Source organism: Carlito syrichta, unplaced genomic scaffold, assembly GCF_000164805.1.
Source record: "Carlito syrichta isolate Samal-C Ts95f unplaced genomic scaffold, Tarsius_syrichta-2.0.1 Scaffold306510, whole genome shotgun sequence".
NCBI lineage: Eukaryota > Metazoa > Chordata > Mammalia > Primates > Tarsiidae > Carlito > Carlito syrichta.
The window spans coordinates 113,037-135,669 of NW_007250606.1; the positions used below are offsets into that span (position 1 = coordinate 113,037).

The 22,633-nt window shown below is 35.3% G+C and overlaps 1 protein-coding gene across 1 annotated transcript in view; it reads left to right on the forward strand.

Annotated features, from left to right (window-relative positions):
- Positions 1-22,633, forward strand: part of RFX7 (regulatory factor X7) — a 137,100-nt gene that overhangs the window by 62,589 nt on the left and 51,878 nt on the right. Inside the window, exon 2 of the mRNA XM_008063057.1 lies at positions 3,524-3,557. Coding sequence (XP_008061248.1) covers positions 3,524-3,557 — 34 coding nt within the window. The remainder of the gene's footprint in view (positions 1-3,523; positions 3,558-22,633) is intronic.

Sequence of the window (22,633 nt, forward strand, 5' to 3'; positions counted from 1 at the left end):
TGCACTCCAGTCTGGGCGACAGAGTGAGACTCCAACTCAAAAAAAAAAAGAAGAAAGAAATAGTCAACGCCACTTAAATATATGCAAAGAATGTGAACCAACAATTTATGTGGAAGAAAGCCCATGTCTAATAAGCAGGTGAAAAGATGTACAACATTGCTAGTAATTAGGAAAATGCCAAATTTAAAAAAATATTTCATATCTGTTGGAATGGTAAGTTTTAATATATGTATTATATATATAATATATAAAAGGCATATATATGCAAGATTCTAGGAAAATAGGAACTATCATATATTGCTGATGGAAGTTTAAATGGATACACATGCTTGGGAGGGGAGTTTTGAAATATGTAATAAAATTGAAATGACTCATTCATAAGCCTCAGAAAATCATTTTCTAAATTTATAACTGAGAAATTTTTACATGTGTATACCAGGAGACATGTACAAAGGTATTTTTTGCAGCATTGTTCATAAAAAAGCTAGAAACGACATAACTGTCCTTTAGCAGAGAAGTAGCTTAATAAATTTGATTATTCGCTTAATGAGATACTTTCCAACAGTTAAAATGAATGAATTTTATCTAAGCATCAACATGGATGTGTATCAAAAACAATACTTGTTAAAAAAAAAAGAATATGTACAGTGTAATGTAATTTACATAAACATTTTAAAGTGTCACAGAATAGCAGTAATGTTGCATATAGATACTTGTGTATCTTATACAAGTATTGAAGTAACTGGAAAGTTAACGCATCTATTACATGGTTGCCTATGGGAACGTAGGGGGAGAGTTGTAGGAGACTTGATAGAAGAACTGAGACTTGAACTTCACCTATATTGTTCTATTAAGGTTGTTTTAAGTATAATGTAAAAACAATCCAGGGGCTAGATTAAGCGGTTGCCAAAGTCCCTATCTAGTTCAAAGGCACTTTCATTTTACTTTATAATTCTGTCCTTTAAAAGGCCTTTACATATACTTTTTAGAGAGTTACCAAGTTGTTTATGATAGGTAGATATAGCCATCTTCTATAGATAGTTCCCTAGAGTAGTCAGATACTGGTAGAATGAAAATACATTGAAATTTGTAGATTATAAAATAATCACATTTTCAATTTCTTGTTAATTTCTCCAAAAACCCATTCTTAAGAGGTTCTAGTCTTTCCAGTTTTCTTCATCTGGGTGATTGAATGTGTTTTTTTGTCGTTGATTCATTCAACAGATTTTATTCAACACCTTACATGGGCCAGATGATAAAACAGCAGTGAGCAAAACCGACAAAGCCTGTTCTCATGGAGTTTAAATTCTAGTCAAGGAAGATAGCCAGTACAAATAAATTAATAAAAATATAATATGACTAGTGGTAAGTGCAATGATGAAAAATAAAGAAGAATAAGAGCTATAGAGAGTGTTTAGGAGTATTTTACATGGGAGAAGTCAGGGATGAACTGTCTATGGAAGAGAACACCTAGCAAAGTCATGAAGAAAGTGAAGGATAAGTTGTGCGGGACAAGAGTCTTAGAGGCTAACAAAGCAAGCCATTGCAAAGGCTGAGCTCCTGTCTTGAGAGTTAGCTTAGAGGCCCATGTGGCTAGAGCTGAATGAAGAGTAGACTAGTATGAGATGAGATCAGAAACATAAAGAGGACTAGATCATACAGGGCTTTTTGGCCCTGGAAGACTTTGGAGTGATGGACTAATATGGTTTAGACAAAAAATCACTCTAGCCACTTTGTTGAGAATAGCCTATAGGTTATGGTGGTTGATTGTAAAGACAGAAGCAAAGAAACCAGTTAGAAGGTATTGTAATACTTTAGACAAGAAATAATGGTGGTTGAGACCAAGGTGATAAGAGATGGTTAAGTTCTGGATATATTTATTTTTAGCAACAGTTTTTCATCTACAGATTACTCTCTGATCTCGGGGGAAACTGGGAGTTATTGTGAAGAGAAAAATAGCACACATTAGCTGCCAATGCTTGATAAACTCTATAAGTGATCCCCTCAAAAGATTTTAAAACCTCTTAAAATCTTTTGTAGGATTGTGGGAAGGAAATTTCAGTCCCTCTTATCTAGAGGTATCCTTTACTTTTCTTGCTCTTTTTAGTCATTATGAACTTTGCAACTAAACTTAACCCAAGCATACTTTGTTACTTAAAAAATAAAATTTGAAATCTGGGTACAGGTGTACCCTTTTTTTTATATTAATGATTCCATTAAGTGAAATGAGTTTTTTTGTTTGTTTGTTTGTTTTTTTTCTATTCTAAAAATCTGACAATACTCAAAGCCTTTTCAGAGAGATCCTGACTTCCAAATAAGATATATTTATGTCTGGTGCAGTGGTGCATGCCCACGGTCCCAGCTGCCCCGGGTGGTGAGGTTGGAGAATTCCTCAAGACGAGGAGTTTGTAGTGACCAGGATTGCACCTGTGAATAGCCACTGCACTCCAGCCTGGAAAATATAGTGAGACTTCATTTCTAAAATAAAAGAGAACAAAACATGACATGTGTATACTTTTTTTTTTACACATTAAAGCAATACAGGCATAACACACTTTTTTCCAAAAACCTGCACAATAATAAATGCAGTGAAATGAGTTTTAAATAAAAATTATTTACATTGTAGCTTAGCTGTATAACTATATACAAAGACAAATAACCAGTTTTTGTTTACATTTATTTAGCTCTAGAGCTTCTTATGGAAGATAATTTGGTTTGTAACATAACACCTTTTAAAGATTGTGTGTAAACTGTTTTGGAACATTTTGCATGACTTAATTGCATTTGCACTTTAAAAGTGTTATAACAAAATCTAGGTGACAGTTGGTTAAATTATTTTATACTGGCTTCATTTTTGTTATATATTACCAATTCACTTATATTCAATATTTAGTTAAATTGATGTATAGTGGCTTTATTGTGTTGTTTATTTCTAAATATATCTTCCCACCCTTCCAGTTTATTACCATATTTTTATCTTTATTATTACTTTTATGTCTAGGGATTTGTGTGTGTGTGTGTGTGTAGAAAGAAAGGGTGAGGGAGAGGAAGAGAATCTTTATATCAAGTCTTACAAGTTGCAAGTCTTAGAAGTTACATCATTGTGACTTTTAAATGCCGATCAAATCACTGTCCAGAGTGGCAGGCAGACAATAAAAATCATAATTTATTGAAAACTCTGTGCCCTGTTTGTAAGTATAGTACTACATCTGTACTTATTATATACTGTTTAAAATGTAATTGTTCAAAACATCTATTATAGTATAACCACAGTAGGTCAACTGTTACAGTAATCTTTGAAGTATTTTGATCATTTTTTAAAAATTTTAGTTCAAGTGAATAGGAAATAGATTTTTGTTGTGCTTTGTAAAAGGCACAGTTTTAGAAAACAATGCCTAATCTTAATAAGGAGCTTTACTTATTTTTTTCATTGTAAGGAAAACTAATTACTATATCTGTTTGAGAATGTTTCAAATATTTACTAAACTTTTCATTTTACTAATCTAACTTTTTTTTCTTTTAGCAAAACTGTACAATCTAAAGTGGACTGCATTTTGGTAAGTGAAATAACTAATCTTAAAGTTCTTTTGTATCAAACCTTTTACCACTGTATAAAATATATATTCTTAAGTAAATAGTGGTTTTAAATATAGCCCATTTAGTGAATAAAACTTGACATTTAGTTACAGCCCCCTCTGATGAATTGAGTATAAATTATTAGATACTTTCCTGTATCTTATCGTACTAAAATCACAATCTGAGGCAATTGCATGTTTTTGTATCTTATTGGCCTTTACTAAAAGATCACTTAAACAGACATGTAAAGTGCCTGTTTACTTTTCTTTTCGAATAACTCTGTAAGAATTTGTTTAGAGAAAAGTTTTTAAGATATTTGATGTGTTAGTTTTGTTGTGATAGCATATTTTGCATGTTTCAGTTGCTAATCTATAAGAATTAAACCACAATAGTTTGAGTTTAGGTTGTACTTAACAGACCACTTTAAGAATTTGCTTAAAAGAAAAGTTTTTAAGATGCTTGATGAGATGGTTTTTGTTGTTACTATATTATACTTTCCATGTTTGGGTTGCTAGCTTTTACGATTTAAAACCTCAGTAATAGTTAAATTTAGATTATGTTAGTAAAGTAGTTCCTTAGTTCTTCTCTTAAATGTGTGAGGGAAGACACATGCAGCTCCTGGAACAACTGAAATAATATCAACTTCATGAAATTACTGCTATTTTCTAGGCTCTGGAACATTCAATGACTCTCACTGTTAGATTCCCCAAAGTGTCAGTGTAGTCAGTCCCCTTTCCCAACTTGTGTTGTCAAAACTTTCTCTTATTTAAGTGTGGGCCTTCCTTATAAGCTGACTTGACCCCTTTTTTTTGGGTATATTCTAGCATCTGGTGCTGAAATAGTATGATATCTTATTAGCTTATCATATTACTTTTAGCTGATTAGCTTCTAGGTAGGTAAATAAATAGGAATAGATCATAGGAGAAGAGGTAATTTGATCCGTTTTCCTGTACTTTTCTAACCTAATAGCTGAAAGAGGATTTTGTGGGAGTGTTTTTTTTTCTCTTGCCTTTTCTTTTTTCTTTATTTTTTCCCCATCATATTAGCACTGTGAAGTAGATAATATTGTTACCTTCCTTTTACAAGTGAAGAAACAACTGTTCTTGCATTAGTTCAAAAAATAATTGTTGAATATCTTTTGTCTGCTAATTTTACACATAAGGAATACAAAATTAAAAAGACATATTTCCTGCCCTCTAGAAAGTCATTCTATTGGCGAGCTATATTCAAGAGAGCTCTTAAGACCTAGGAAAGTGGTGACTGAGGATGGAAGGAGGTAACATTGCCCCCAACCCTCAGAACACTTCCTGTCTACGCCATCTCTTTAGAGTCTCATTGTTTATGTGTCACTCAGTAATTTTTGCATAATTAGCACGTACTCGACCCTGTTCTTGGCACCAGAGTACAGTGGTAAACAAGGCAGACACAAGTTCCACCTACCTAAGGCTACCTGCTTTTTCTGCAGTACTTGAAATAACTGTGGAGGAGTACTCATTTTTTTCTCCTTCAGTTAGAAGAGACAGAATAAGACTGGCTTAAGTTATAAAATATGACATTTATAAAATACTGAATAAGAACAAAAGTTTTTAAATCTTTCAAGAGTTCAGACATGTTTATATTTAGTGTAAAGTTTAAAATATATATATAAATTTTGTTAAATTTTTAAATACTGTTTTAGGTTCTGGACATATAGAGATGAGCAAGATAGTAAGATCTCCATCTTCCTGCTCCTTTTCTTTATTTTTCTTTTCTAATAACTCTGTAAGAATTTTTTTTTGAGTTGGGTCCTCATTCTGTTGCCCAGCCTGGAGGGCAGTGGCACAATCATGGCTTGACCTTCTGGGCTCATGTAGTAATGTCATAAGAAGAGACTAAGCCACCTCAATAGCTGGGACTACTGGTGCATACCACCACACCTGGTGAATTTTTTTATTTTTGTAGAGACGAAGTCGTGCTATATTGCCTAGGCTGGTCTTGAACTCCTAGTCTCCATCAGTTCTCTCACCTCCACCTCCCAAATTGCTAGAATTACAGACATGAGCCACCACACCTGGCCAACTCTGTAAGAATTTTATTGGACGAGGTGCACCTCAAACAAGTGAACCAATAAGCATTCTAACTTTCAATAATGATAAATGCTATTATAACAATTTTAAAAGGCAAAAGGAGGTAAGTGGGTAAGGTAACTTAGATGGGATAATCAGGAAAAATCTCTTTGAAGAGATGGCATTTGTGTGGAGACCTGAACAGTAAGAAACCATCCTTGTGTCATAATCTGACAGTGACACATACTAGGTAAACAGTAGATACAAAAATTCTGAAGCAGTAATGAGTTTGGGATATTTGAAGAATACGGGATCACAGTGTGCTGGAACTTAACAGAGGGAAGGAGAGAATGAGAGAAGTTCACAGAAGAAGTAGTTTATGTATGCCATGTTTAGCCATGACAAGTAGTATCCTTAGTGCATGGAAAGCCATTTAGAGGGTTAAGCAGAGAATAGTATGGTCTAATTTTTTTTTTAAAATACCCTGGCTTCTGTTGGAAGAAATAGACTGTAGGGGGACAAGAGTGGAAGCAGAAAAGCTAGCTTGATTGGCTATTACAGAAGTCTAGTAGAGAATTACAAGGCTCCTGCTCAGATGATGTCAGTGGAAGATGTTAAGAATAAATAAATAAATGGGTTCAAGGCGTATTTTGGATATAAAGCTAGTAAGCCTTGCTTGCTGATGGATTGAGTGTGGAGGGAGAAACAAAAAGAAATCAAGGATAGTGCCTTTCAGTCTAAAGCATTTTTTCTAGTATTTCTTCTATGACAGGTTTATTCGTAATAAATTTTCTTGGTCTGAATTTATCTGTGAATGTCTTTATTTTGCCTTCAGCTTTAAAAGATAGCTTTGCTGGAGATGGAATTCCTGGTCAACAGTTTTGTTTGCTGTTTTTTCTTTCATTGCTTTGAATACAGTATGTTATTCCATTGCCTTCTGGACATAGTTATTTGTAATATGAGGTTAGTCATTAATCATGTTGTTTTCCTTTATGTCATGAGTTGTTTTTTTTTCTCGTGTTGATATCAAAATTTATTTTCTAATCTTTCTGTCACTTGTCCACTTCTCTGCTCACTCTGGCTTTCAACAGTTTGACTTTATGTTTATAGGTATGGATCACTTTGTGTTTATCCTACTTGGGGTTTATTGCACTCACATAGATTAATTACATTTGAGAAGTTTTCAGTCGTTACCTCTTCAGAATCTTTTTGTATCCCTTGGATTCTCTGCTCCCATTGTACATATGTTGAAATGATTGGTGTTTTTCTTCTGGTCTCTAAAGCTGTATTATTTTTCTGTGATTAACTTTCTCTATGTTCTAGTTTCTCTATCGTTGTTAAGATTGCCTGTTTTCTGACTCATTGTTGTCATGTTTTCCTTTGTGTGTTTAAACACAAGCAGTCTCATCCTTGGCAGCACTCCTGTACCATGTGGGATAGGTCTAGAAGTAACCACAGGCAAGAGTAACACAGATTTTCCTAGTTATTACCTAAAGTTCAATAGCTACTAATAACTAAATACTTCTCAGCTGGACACAGTGGTACATGCCTATAATCTTAGCACTCTGGGAGGCCAAGGCAGGAGGATTGTTTGAGCCCAGAAGTTCAAGACCAGTGTGAGCAACATAGCAAGACCCATCTCTACAAAAAAATCAAAAAATCAGCTGAGCATGATGGCACATGCCTGTAGTCCCAACTGCTTGGGGGACTGAGGCAGAAGGATCACATGAACCCAGAAGGCCAAAGCTGGGGTGAGCCGTAATCATGCTACTGCACTCCAGCCTGGGAAACTAAAAAAAAAAAATTACTGAACACTTCTCAATATGTTGTTTGCCATTAGTCAGTTTCTTGAGACTTGAAATTGTTCTGTTTGACCATTTTGTGTCATTTTATATTTGTTTTGTGGGGAGGATTTGCCCACAAAACATCTTTACTTCACCTTTTCCAGATGTTTCAACCTTCTCATTGTATGTTTTCTTCTATAAATTCTATAATTTTAGCTTTTTCTTCTAGAGCTTTGAACTATTTTGAATTACGTTTGTGCTTGGTTTAAGGTAAACTTCAAAGTTTGTCTTTTACCATATAATATCCAGTTGTTTCAGCAACATTTATTAAACAGCCTACCCTTCCCCAGTTACCTCATGTATAAAAAAAAATCATTATGTGTTGGTCTTTTTCTAGTTGCTTTTTTCCATCAGTTGCTGTGTCTCTTCTTATGACATTACTACACTGCCTTGCCTCGTGTTGCTTCATAGAAAATCGTGACATCAGGCAATATCAATGGTTCAGATTGTTCTTGGCATTTCCACACACATTTTAGTTATTTTGTCTGTTTCTGGGGGGGGAGGGGGTTGGTTATTTGTTTTGGTTTTGTTTGTTTGTTTAGTTGGTTGGTTGGTTTTTTGTTTGTTTGTTTGTTTTTTTTGGAGTCAGGGTCTCATGGTGTCACCGAGGCTGAAATTCAGTTTCACAATCAACAATGATCATGGCTCACGGCAGTCTTGACCTCCTGGGCTCAGGCAATCTTTCCACCTCAGCCTCTTGAATACCTGGGAATACATGCACATGCAACCACGCCTGGCTAATATTTTTTTTTATTTTTTGTAGAGACGAGGTTTCGCTATGTTGCCTAGGCTGCTCTCACACTCCTGGGCTCAAGCAATCTACCCGCTCAGCCTCCCAAAGTGCTGGGATTACAGGTATGAGCCACTGTGCCTGGCCTGTTTCTATTTTTTAAGAAAATTGTTCTACTGGGATTTTTATTGCGTTTACATTGAACTTAATCAATTTGGGGGCAGTTGATATTTACTAATATACATGAGTTTTGTATATCTCTATGTCACTTGATTCTTCTGTAGTTTCTCTCAGCAGTGTGTTTTGTAGTTTCTTGTGAATAGGCTTTAGACATTTTGTTAAAACTATTTCTAAATATTTAACATTTTTAAAGTTTTTGAATGCTATCATGAATGGCATTTAAAATTTTTTGTTATTCAATGTTTTATCACTAATACTTACATTGACTTTATAGTCTGCAAACTTGTTAAATTTACATATTATATCTAGAAGCCTTTATGTATGGTTGTTAGAATTTTCTACCTAGTCAATCATATTACCAATAAATAAAGAAAATTTTTATTTCTTTTTAGTGTATATGTCAGTTTATTTCTTTTTCTGACCTTATTGCATTGCTAGGACCTTTGGGACATAGTTCAAAAGATATAGTGAGAGTGGATTTCTTTACCTTGTTCCCAATCTTCAGGAAAAAAAATTCATTCACCATATAATATGAAGTTAACATTAGATCTTTCATGGATGTTCTTTATCAGGTTGAGCATGTTTCCTTTTATTCCAATTTTGCCAAGAATTTTTTTTTTTAGTCATAATTACATGTTGGTTTTTATTAAATAACTTCCCTACACTTATTGATAGTTTATATTTCTGTATTATCACATTCCCTAATCTTTTCTGCTTACATGTCTAATCTGCTATAAATTCCTTCCAATAAATTTTTTGTTTTAGACTTATATTCTGAAAATTCTATTTTTTATAGAAGTCTCTCTTTTTAGATCTTCCATTTTGTTTCTCACTCTGTTCATGCCTCTCTGGAAACCCTTGGGCATATATTTAATACCTGTTTTAAAGTCCTCTATTACTAATTATATTATCTCTGTCATTTCTGGATCTCTTTTATTTACTAATCTTTGTTGCAGTTATGGGTCATGTTTTTTCATTTCTTTGCATATCTAATTTTAATTTAGTGCTTAACTTTAATGTTTATGGGTTTTATTTTGTTTTGTTGTTGAGTGTCAGAAATTTATTCTCTTCTTTTAAAGTATGTTGACGATTGTTTTGGCAAGCAACTAGGTTACTTATAAATTGGTTTGATCCCTTTGAGGCTTGTGTTTAGACTTTGTTTAGGCAGGTGTAGAATGATATCTACTTCTAGAGCTAGTTTATAGCTTTTATACTAAAATGTACCCCATCTTGTATCTGTATTGCATTCCTCAGGTAGTCACTGAGATTTCTCAACTCTGTTTAGAACCAAAACATGTGCCAACCATTCGTAGATCCCAGGTAGTTCTTAGCCCAGCTGCATGGAGTTTTCCTCTACACATTTGCAATTTATTATTCAGCAATACATTCCAGATCTACACAGGAATTTGTATAGATTTTGAAGCTATTTCTTTATCTTCTTTCCATATATTACTACTGCCTTGCTCTACTTGGATTGCTGCTGTCTGCACCATAGTCCAGAAGTTGCCTTCAGGCAGAATCATCTCATTTGTTTCTTTTCGCTCAGGTGTAACAGTCTGTGCCTTTTGTTGTCCAATTCCTAAAAAACAGTTGTTCCCTGTATTTTGTTCACGTTTTGAGTTGGTAAAGCAGGGAGAGTTGCTCCAGCATCAGGTACTTCATTGAGGCCATGTGCAGAAGTCTATTAACGGCTATTACAAGGATTAAGTAAAATATACGGGCCCCTTCACACCCTCTTTGTTTTTTTAGTGATTTATTTTCCACTATTCTCCACTAAAGCTATTTCAGACTTCTTTAACTCGGGCTATTAAACCCACCTCTTCTTTTCTCACTGTCAACAAATGATCTCACCTCTACTTCTCTGAGAAAATAGGAAGTTACAGTGTAGATACGCTGCCAGATTAACACCATTTCTTTTCCCCGACTTGATACTCATTCAATTCTGTACCAATTTTTGTTTTCCTTCCCTAGACGTCCTTCTGCCTATTTGCATGCTGTTCTTTCTCCACCTAGACTCCAGATCCCAACCCCTCCTATCTCAGAATTTGTGTCATTATTTATTCTTTCTCTTGTTTATTTATGCTCTCATTTTCTTTCTACTAGCCTATTCCTATTAATGGTTAAATGCTTATTTTCCCCCACCTTTAAAAAAAAAATCTGTCCTGAAAACCATGACCCTTCTCTAGTTACCACCCTATCTTCCTTTCTCCTTTTAAAAGAAGAAAGTCAAAGTTAACTCTAAGTGTAATTCCTCAGATGCCACACTCTCCTGGTTTTTCTGTTGCATCTTGGGTTGTTCCTTCTCACTTTCCTTCAAGGACCTGTATTCCTCTGTATTTTGTCCATGGCTATCTCATCTACTTTGAAAGTTTCAATTAATCTCAATATATCTGATGACTCCTAATTATATGACCTCAACCTAAGCTCCAGATCCATATATTCAGCTATATATCAACTATCATATCCATATATTCAGCTAAATATCAGCTATCATTTACCTGGTTATCCCATAGGCACTTCAAACTCAGCTTTTCCAGAGTTAAATTCATTGTATCATACCTCACATTCTATACCTATTGATGTTAGTTTCCTATTGCTGATATAATAAATTTACATAAATTTAGTGGCTGCACAGAACAACACAAATTTATTAGAGTTCTGTAGGCCAGTAGTCTGGCATGGGTCTCTCTGAGCACTGCTTAAACTAAAGTGTCAGTAATGCTGTGATTTTTGTGGGCTTTTTATTTGTTTGTTTTGGTTTGTTTTTTTCCTAGAGATCCTAGGGAAGAATGTGTTTCCTTGCTTTTTCTAGTTTCTAATGGCTACATCCTCAAAACCAGTTATTTGAATCTCTTATATTGCATCACCCAGACATGGCTCTTTTTTATAGTCAAATCTCCTTCAGTCTCACTCTTATCAGGAACCTGAGTTTACCTTGGGCCTACCCAGATAATCCAAGATAATCTCCCCATCTCAAGGTCCTTAATCATTTCTGCAAAGCCCTTTTTGCCATATAAATGTCCAGGGATTAGAGGATTAGAACATGAACATTTGGGGAGGCCATTATTCTGCCTGTCATACTGTCTTAGTGGATGGTACTCACTTATCTAACCTAAAAACCTAGAAGTCAGTCTTGACTCTTTCTTGCAACTCGTCAATCACTCTTGACAGCCAATCATTAGTCCTATCTATTTTGACTCCTGAGTTGCTCTGTTTTTGTTCATTCCTCCTGCTAGTGTGTTAATCCAGATCATCAAACTTGTTTGAGATATGACAACTGTTTTTCTGCTTCTAGTCTTTCCACATTCATTCTGTTCTCCAAACTACCATCATAGTCATCTTTATAAGATTCTGTTTATTTCACACTCTTGCTTAAAACCTTTCATTGGCTCCCCATTGCTCCTCTACCTTGTGGTATAAAAGATTCTTCATACTCGGGCCTTACTTTTTTTTTTTTTCCTAACCTCCTCTTTCTTCACATTCCTCAGCCTATCAGCAAGCTGTAGTGGCTGGCCAGTGATGGCATAGGAGAAGATATTATTCACTCTCTCAGTCTGTAGCAGCATCGTCCATTAGAGTATTCTGTGGTGGTAGATATGTTTTATATGTACACTATTAGTATGAGAAGCACTAGCCACATGTGGCTATTGAACACTTGAAATGTGATTACTGGACTAAGGAACTGAATTTTAATTTTATTTAAGTTTAATTAACTTAAAGTTAAATAGCCACATATAGCTAGTGGCAACCATATTGGACAATACATATCTAGAATAGTAATTCTCAACCAGAGGCAATTTTTGAGCAACCCTGTCCTCCTCCTCCTACCAGAAATGGAAACATTTTTGGTTTCCACACTTGGGTAGTGCTGCTGGTATCTAGTGGGCAGAGGCCAAGGATGCCGTTTAAACACCCTGCAAAACATAAGATGGTCCCCGTAGCAGACTTCTCAGCCCACAACATCAGCATGCTAAGGTGAATACTCTGGTCTAGACTGTTTCCTTGTGTTTTTGCTGTACCTACATATATATTTAAGGATTCATCTTAGAGATCACCTCCTCTGGAAAGTCTTCTGTGGTTTCTCAGATCTGAATTTGGTACATGTTCTGTCCCATCATATCCTGTACTTATCTTTATTTGTATGATGTAGTCACCTCTGTGATAATTATAATTAAAATTTTTATTTGTTCTTGGCATCTTGAGTGTAGGAATATACCGAGTGGTAAATGAAGATGATCAAAAAATATTTGAGTGTATGAATTAATATAAATTAATGAATCATTTATTAAACATATTACAATTTAAAATATAAACAAGCATTGCCATCTTCAGTTTATACCTTTTAGAGAACATACATTTACTAAAATATTTGGAAATATTTTTTGGAATTACTCATAGTTTGCCAGTAAGATAAGACAATTTGTCTAATTCCTTTAGTGGGAAATAACTTTTTTTTCCCCCTTTTCTATTATTCTCCCCTTTCCTGCTGCTCTTCTTGGCTTAGTATGCCCCTTCCTTCCATACTGTCCTGTTAAGCGACAGCCAGCCTGAGCCACCTGCACTCTCATCCTCAGCATGCTGATAAGGCACTAAAACTTTACTGCATGGATGCAGGAAGGATTCAAGCAGGTGACGTGGAACAAGTAAACCAGAAACTTAAGAAAGCTGACTAACAATATAGTAGAGTAACTCAGAACTGACTATAGAATGAAACAGACCCAAGTTTGAATTCTTGTCCTGCCATTATTTTCTGAATTCCCAAAAATTTAACCTAATTTAGCTTTGTAAAAAAGAAGATAATAATAGTACATATTCCAGTGAATCATCACGACTATTAAATGAGGTAATTAGTATAAATACAGTGCCCTTCATGTAATAAACACACGTGGCAGATTTAGCTGAAGATGATATGTGAGTAGATTAATAATGTGGATCTAATTGACTTAATTTCTATAAATGTATGTGTCTAGAAGTCCAAACATTAGTAGTCAGAGTTTGAAATTTAGTGTTCATCATCTCAACTTTTTTTTTGGAGTCAAAGTCTCACTCTGTTGCCTAGTCTAGAGTACAGTGACATGCTCATAGTTACTGCAGCCTTGACCTGCTGGGATCAGGTGATCCTTCTGCCTCAGTCTTCCAAGTAGCTGGAACTACAGGCATGTGCCATCACACCCAGCTAATTTTTTAATTTTTTGTAGAGGTGAGGTCTCAACTAGTTGTCCAATCTGATCTTGAGCCCCTGGACTCAGGCAGTCCTCTCGCCTCCACCTCCCAAAGTGCTAAGATTACAGGCATGAGCCACCGCTCCCTGCCAGAACTATTTAAGAATGAATGCTCACCATGTGAGCATTGAGATCACTGAGGGCAGAGAAAGATGAAGAAAGTTGGGAATTGCATGACTAAAGCCATCCAAGAAGCTAAAAGGTTCATATTGTAGAGCAGATGCCAGTCTGAACATTCCATGCTGCCTGCCCCTCCATGCCTTTGTAGATGATATTTCCTTTGCCAGTGGTGCCATTCTCGGGTTTCTTCACTTGAATAAGGCCTACTTTTTCTTTTGGACTCAGAAGTTACCTTTATTAGAACCTTGTTTATCTACTAGGAATGCATTCAGCTGTATATAACAAAAAATTCCAACTATTGGTGGCTTAAAGAAATAAGACTTGTGTTACTAGATAAGGAGTCCAAAGTAAGGATTTAAGAGTGGTGCAGTAATTCAGCAATTCCACTGTGGTCCTAACCTCTTTTATTTGCTGTGTCATCTTTTGTTGTGTCACATCATTGATGGCCTGCTATACCACTATGCCTCTAGTACACATTCTAAGACAGGAAAAAGAGAGGAAGGGCAAAGGGACTTGCTTCTACAAAAACTGTCTTTTTATTCAGGATACCTCCTTACATTCAGGAAACCCACTTCAGGAACTTCAACCTCCAGAATAATGTCACTTGGCTACCCCAGCTACAAAGGAAAGTGGGACAAAGAGTATTTTGACTAGAAAAAGAAGGCAGCAGTTAGCAATGCCATATATGTATCATGAGTCCAATCTGTTAGCCATATCATCCCATGTCAAGGATCCCTGTTTTCATGTACCCTGTGTATTCCCTTGTCAAATTTATTATCATATAGTATGCTGATCACCAACTTAATTTGTTTTCTTCTCCAAAAATAAGCTATTGGAAATAAGACACTCAGTAAATATTTGCTGAATAATTATTTACAAACAATGATTGTCAAAAAGTATGAATAATCTACACATAGTATCCCTTGAGTTTGTAATTGTTGTTGTTAGTATTTATTGAGTACTTACCATGTGCCAAAGACTTTACATGCTTTATCATTCAGTCCTCATAATTTGCCTATGAAGTTAATATGTTGTCATCCTCATTTTATAGATAAAGATACAGGCTTAGACAAGTTTAAGTGATTTACCCAAGGTCTTAAAACCATTAGAATTCTTTTTAGAATTCGACTTTTAATTTAGATCATCTGACTCCAGAGCCCAGACTTTTAAAAACTATGATATACCATATTATTCTTTATAAATGTTCTCAAATATGAGCTTATATGTGGAATTCTTTAAATTCAACTTCTTATGATCAAGAAATGTTCCCCTTGGTTCACACCTGTAATCCCAGTCCTTTGGAAGGCAGAGGTGAGAGGATTGCCTGAGCCCAGGGGTTCGAAGACCAGCCTGGGCAATTTGGCAAGACCTTGACTCTACAATAAATCAACAAATTAACTGGGCATGGTGTAGCACTTCTGTAGTTCCAGCTACTTGAAAGGTTGAGGTGGAAGAATCTCCTGAGCCCAGCAGGTTGAGGCTATAGTAACTGTGATTGTGCGACTGTACTCCAGCCTAGGTGACAGAGTGAGACTCTGACTCAAAAAAAATTACTGAAATTAATTTTCCAAATGGAAAATAAATCTAAAATGAAAAATCAAAAACGGGCCTCATTATCTTATTGAGTTTTAGTAATCAGTAATTCTGAAAGTAGTTTGTTTTAGACAACCAGGTTGTTTGAATGCTATTTTAAAAACTCATAATATGCTCACTATGACAAAATAGCTAATATGATGGCTAGATATTTAAATTGATTATAGTTTTGAAGACAGTATGAAATCTACTAGAAGTAAAGTGTAAAGTATTTATGCTAGAATTAATGTTTATGAAAAATTATGACTGCTTATCAGTAAAGACGAATATATTTGAGTAGCATAATTGTGAATAAGTTTTTGTTAATGTTTTAGTGCTTTTATAGTGAAAATATAGTTGATTTTTACTTTAATAATAAACAGCATATCTTAAAACAGATGTTTTCTTTGAGTTGTAGCTCTTTTAGAACTACAGTGTAAGTATACACTTGTGAAGCTGATCCAATTGTATTTTTTATAATCAAATTATTAGTTAAGTTAAAATCTTACCCTTGATATATGTAACACCAGAGCGTTGTTGTTAGTTAGACCCATCAGGGTTTGAAAGTTTCTCTGTCCATATTACTTAGCCCCCTTATCTTAGTACAGTTAAATTAGACTACCTGACAGCCATAGTAGGGCCTAAAATGCAAGATAATTTTTTTTTCAATTTTTTTTAGCTTTTTATTTTAAATATGTGGGGTACAATTCAGGGTTAGGTATATAAATGTTCATTATGCAGGTACCCTAAGAGAATTATTCTTAATATTTGGTATACAAGAGATCTAGTCTGGTGAAAGTCAACCAAAGGAGCATGGGAATAATAGTTCAGTATTTCCCAAAATATGGTCCTTGGAATAGTAATTTCATAGGATGTTAGTATGTTATGAAAAAAGTTTCTGTAGTCTAGGTACAATGGCGCCCCTAAAGTCCCAACTACTTAGGAGGCTGAGGCAGAGGGATCAATCGCTTGCATCCAGGAGTTCTAGTGAATAGCCACTGCTCCGACTTTGGCAACATAGCAAGACTTCATCTTTTTAAACAAAGTTTCCATACTCAAATATGTTTATGATTCTGGATTAAAAGTTGTCTTACAAAGCTCCATCAGCTGCTGCATGTTGTGAACCTTAAGTATTCATTGTTTTCCAAACTTTTTTCTTTCTGAATTCTTCTTCCCCATTTTTCCTCATGAAACTTGGCATTCTGAGATGGCAGTATTTGGGAAATAGTCAGTAAAGTCTGTAGAGCAAGTTTCTAGAATAGAAAGAAAAATTAATTCCCACATGTTATCATTCAGAACTAACAGGATGTTGAGAACTTCCTGTTTATATTACTGGCTTCTAGGTATGTGTACCACCAGGATGTAATCTCCCTGCTAATTCTAATGTTCAGGTCTCCTAAATTAACTAGTAGTGCTTTGGAGTTATTAAAACAAACAAAGGTTAAATGGACTATATATTTTGGTTCCTTTTAGCAGACTAATGTAAATATTAAATAACATTTAACTTGCCAGAAAATCAGTTGAAAGAAGGAAAAAATACATTTCTATAAGATGATAGAGATGAAAGTAGACAATCTTTGTACTTTTCCCCCATCAACTGGAGAGAGAGGATTAAAACCAGGAATAAGAGAGCCTGAATATTTTAAGTTCATTTAAGTCTATGTTTTATACTTCTCAGGAAGAGTATACTGTATTATTTCTAGGGCTATCTAACTGGCCAGTGTTCTAAAGGAGAACTTGTATGTATTGCCAACTACTTCTAGCTTTAAAAAATACAGTATTAATCTGTTTTTGGTGACTTAGCACAGTCTAATAAAGCATCTGCTTTAGAGAGCGTGCTGTGCTCAGTATCTAGAAGCCATGTAAATTCACTGGGTCAGAAATTGAACTGTCGGATGAGTTCCTTGTTACAGATAAGTCTACAGGCTTTCTGACTTAATTCAGCTCTACTGGGATAGGGTTTAGTCATGAGAGTTGACCAAAGGAAGTTTTTCTATAACTATCATTAGGAGAGAAATTGAAAAATGATGTAGGGTTGCCAGAATGCCGATTACTTCTAGACGGATTAAAGGAAGTGTCATTTTCTGAAATTAGGTGACAGATGCCATCATTCAGATAATTGAGTAGTGAGGCACATTTCCTCCAGGGGAGAACTCCCAGTGGGTTTCTCTTGCAAGGGAATACAGTAGAAAATGTGTTGTCAGTATATCTTAAGTTTTCAACACTGATTAAGTAATCCTTTAAGGACTCTCCTTTCTACTTCCCAACCCCACTGTTTGTCCTTCCTAGGGAAGTGAACAAAATTAAAAGCCTAAGCTATATTCTCTAAAATTTCTTACTTTAGTGAGCACCAAAGCCTATTATGAGATAAACCTTCAGGACCAACTTTCTGGGCACACATGGGTTGTCCATTACAAAATCTAAAACCTAAAGAATCACAGCAGAGGTACTAACATGTAAAACATCCAATTTAGCATAGTATAAATTAGAAACAGGCAAGAGAAGGCGGTGCAAGCATTCTGTCTGTAGGAAACCTATTCATGTTTTATGGTTAACTTTGTGGAAGTTCATTAATACCTGGATTTTCACCAGGATCATATCTGGGACACTGCAGTAGACAATATTTTCCTGGGTATAACCTTACTAGTATCATTTCATTTTGGCCTATGGCATCTTATTGGTATGACTAGTTGCCATATTTCAAAATTGTGAGAGTTTACACAGAAAAAGTTCAAAATCTATTTTCTCTTGAAAATTTAGGACACTAAACTTTTATTTCCACTGACAGCAATTGGACCTACACAGCAGTTAAACCCCTCAAACATGGCATGCACTTTCTAGTCTTCTCAGTTTCCACCATGCTTTTATTTTCTCAGATATTTTCTCACCTGTGGTCTGCTCTACTTATTTGCATTACCTGCCTGGTATTTGAGTTTGTGATCTTTGCTAGTTTCTTTGGGGCAAGTTTATTCCAAGAGCCATTCTTTACAGGGTTAGGGGAGCCATAACAGTATATATGAGGACAGATAGTGGGAAGAAAGCCTCTATTTTTGCTTCTTAGTAATGTGGACTGATTCTATTGTCAGTTTCTGCCCTAGGTGACCTTTCTAACAGCAGATCAATGGAAGGCAAATACAGGATTTGACAACAACAATGAAACTCTTTTGAGAGTCTCTGCTACAGTTCAGCCATTGTACAAAACACATTGCCTGCTCACTTTCTAAGAGACCTACCCTGACTACTCTGTTTTAAATCATGTCCCCCCAAATACTTTTTCTCTAAAGCATTTACTATCCTTATAAACATGTTTTACTTTTAATTTTTGTTTATTGTTTGTCTCATTACTAAAATATAAGGTAGTACCTAGAGCATAGCAAGCACTTGATGCTGGATGAATAAATGAATAATCTCATTTAATCTTTAAACTTTCCAAGTCTGTCCCGTGGTTAGTGTCTTAAATTAAAAGCCAATTCTTTTAATGTACTTACTGCTAAAGTGATTGAATGAGAACTAAAAGCTATCTGGGACATTAAGATATAGGATATCTGTTTCCTGAGAACCAGACTGATATTAGAATGGGGCTTTCTGAGAAGTAAGACACATTTCCAGAAGTAAATTTGGGTAGCTCCCTCAAGTAGTAATTCTTAACAAGAGGCACACCTTCTCTGCTGCCCTCCAGAGATATATGCTATATCATTGAGAGGGTGTATATGAGATATATGTGAAAAGATTCTCTTCCTTCCTTTCCCTCTTTATAGGCAAAAGCACATTTTCTTATCTCAAAGCTTTACTGTAGTGAATGCTGAATGGTGACCAAAGTCAACTTACTGACTCAGACTTGACTGAAACTAAAAATTTTGTTTGGAGTATCCAATTAGAATATATCATAGAAATAAATAAACAAATAAGTAAATAAATAAATGAAACTTGTCATGGCTTGAAAAGGCTCATGGTTAAAAGGAAAGATTTCTCTTGAGATATGGCACTGGGTTTACTGTTAGTAAAGACGTTTCTGAGAATCTGACTTTATCCTTCCATTCACTTGCTGGAGAAGAAATAGAAAAATTTTCAAAATGGAGAGCATGTTTGTATAGAATTTACTTGAGTGGGAAAATTTGGCTAAGGGGCCAGATTTGTTTATTTGTTTGTTTGTTTGTGTCAGAATCTCACTCTGTCACCCAGGTTGAAGGGCAGTGACATAATCACAGTTTACCATATGCTTGAACTCCTGGGCTCAGGCAATTTTTCCATCTCAGCCTCCTAAGTAGCTGGGACTACAAGCACACACCACAATGCCTGGCTAATTATTGATGATTTTTGTAGGACAAGGTCTCGCTATGTTGCTCAGGCAGGTCTAGAACTCTTGGCCTCAATCTATCCTCCTGACTCGGCCTCCCAAAATGTTGTGTTTATAGGCGTGAGTCACTGTGCCCAGCTGGGGCCAGACTTAAATAGCAGGTTTGGCTTTGTTTTTGGCATCACAAAGAAACTAATCTGGCCATGTCATTCACAGATTATAAAGTCATGTCATTTATAGGTTTTTTAACCTTTTACTCTTTTTTAGTTTTTTACAGTGTGTACTTGAGTTATTTTATTCTCCCTTAGTATGGAAGGGAAATATAGTTATTAATGTTTTTGTTTTTCTCTTCTGTTAGGGTCTTAGATGGACTGAATTGCCCAGTCATGAGTTATGGTAACTTTTCTCTTTCGTTGTTATTTAAAAAAACTCTAGTCATTATCAGCTAGCTTTGAAGCTCATTTTGTTGTCTCAAAGAGGAAAAGGAAAATAATATAATGACAATATTACATTTATTACCTGGAAGAAACTCAGTATTCATTAATAGTTTATATTCAAAGAATGACATTATAACACAAAAGTGTGCTCTGATAGAAAACAAATGAATTCTTAAAGTATTTTCATTTTTCTATCTTTGTATTTTAAGTCATTTCAAACTTGTGGAATAGTGAACTCTAGAGGAGAAAAGAAGGAAAGGTTATTAGGAACAGAGAGACAAGGATTAAAGAACTGACTTTTCTCTCCATGATGTACATCTTGTTTAGGTTATAGCTTTGTGATCTTGAAAAATCAAGTCGAAATCTGTTTTTTTGGAAGCATCACGGGAGCTAGGCTTTCAGGCAGGCTCCAGTCTTTCTTTCCATGCTGAAAAAAGTTAAAAACGCAGAGACTAGAAAGATCTAAATCTGGGCAACCCCCTTGGGTTCCCTCCCACTATGGGAGCTTTTCTGTCCTCCTAATAAATCCTGCTTCACGCCCCCCCCCCGAAAAAGAAAGAAAGAGCTAAACCTTACCCTTCTTGCTAATGCCTCCACCCAATTCCCGACTACTAGTAGAACCCTGGGATCTCTTCAAATAGCATAAACATCAGTTATAACCTTTGTCTTACCTGAGTGATGCAGAGAAATGTTACATAATGATCCCATGATGGTCACTTTTTGTAAAATTTAACTATGGGAAGAATATGGCTCCTTAATATGGCTCTTAAATCCCATTTCAAAGAGACTCAGATATTTTATGTGCCCTCTGCCTATTGGAACCATAGTACCTATGAGTATTTTAACAATACACCCTTGTCTTACCATTTCATTTGGAATTTAGTTACTTTGGCTCTTATGTAGCTGTGATACTTTCTACCATGTTATTCATTATTTCATTATTGTTTCAGAGATTCCACGTCCTTTTTTACTATTAAGCCCTTTAAAGATTCCTTGTGTTTCTTTCTTGAATTTTTCCTTTGATTTATTACAATTTATGAACTCAATTTTTTTTAAGTATTAAATGGGCAAAAAAATAAAAGTAAAGATGACCATTGCTTGGCTATAATGAATGGCCTTTATAATCTCTATCTTTTTATTTTATAATTAATCTATTCCTGATTTTATGTGCAGAACCTTCTCAGTATTATGCACAGAATCCACTCAGAAATATCTTACATACTCATGGCTTCTTAATGTTGGAATTTCTCCAGGCTTGATTTTAGTTCAGGCAAATTGAAAGGGATTTTTTTGGTTTTTTAGCTTGTTTTCAGATGGCCATAAATTCTCTAGGTCACTGAGAGAATTGGAAGGAAAATGAGTGATAAACAAAGTTTGAGTTTTGCTGAAATTTGCTTGTTAGTATTGTTTCACTTTACCTTAGTTGTCCCCTAGTAACTGATGTCTTTCAAATTGACTTAGATCTCATTCCTTATCTTAGAGCAGAACATTTTGAAAAGAAAATTAGGCCATTTTCATCTTATACCTAATTCAGTAGATTTATAAATAAGAGACAAAATTCTCACAGTAATGCAAGTCCAATAAAAATTACTTGCTCTTCTCATTTGATGTATATTTTCTAATAGTGAGTATAGAAAAAAAATGTTTCCTCTTATATTATTTATAGTAGATAACCCTCAAAAGGAAATCACATTCCCCCACCACCCTTCATGGTTCTCATAACAAGTTAGGAAGCTGAAAATTAAAAATCTTAAGCAACAAGCATGGAAAATAGAGTCCTCATACCTTGACCTTTTTCTTTTTCTCTGTCTTCCTTACTCCATCCCTTGGAACAACTGCTAGGCCATGAGAGAATGTAATATCAGGAGTGCTGATTGTTTCCATAAATTTAAAAGGACTACAGAATAAAGCTTCCATTTGTTCCCCTTTTGATTCTCCCGTCAGGATGCTGGTGAAGAGAGAGTCCTTTTAATAACTATGCTTCTTGAATCAGTGTCACCTAAAGGGGAAATAATAGAATTGTTTTCAAATCTGTTTTTGTAGTTTACAAAACCAAATGCGGACAGATTCAAGCATAATTATCCCATTAGTGTATTTGTCTTCCTTCATACACAGTAACTCAAACTAAAGAAACAAACTGGATAATTTAAATTTCTGGATTTTAAACTGACTATTCTATATGCAAAGTTAAATTAAAACTTTCTAAAAAATTTTTTATTGATACTAGTTTGAAAAGTAAAATTTAGTGGACTAATTACGGACATGATACCCTCATTGGTCATCTTCTTTTCATCAAAACTCAATCATTGTGAACCTGGCCAGTACCTTGAAAGGTGTTTATAAGTCTGAGCAGCCGGGCTCGGTGGCTCAGCCTGTAATCCTGCGCCTTTGGGAGGCTGAGGTGGGTGGATTGCCTGAGCCCACGGGTTCGAGACCCGCCTGGGCAGCGAGACCGCATCTCTACAATAAATCAAAAAATCATCCGGGTGTGGTAGTGCATGCCTGTAATTCCGGCTACTTGGAAGGCTGAAGCGGAAGGATCGCCGGAGCCCAGCAGGTCGAGGCTGCGGTGGCCGGGAGCAGCCACTGCACTCCAGTCTGGGCAACAGG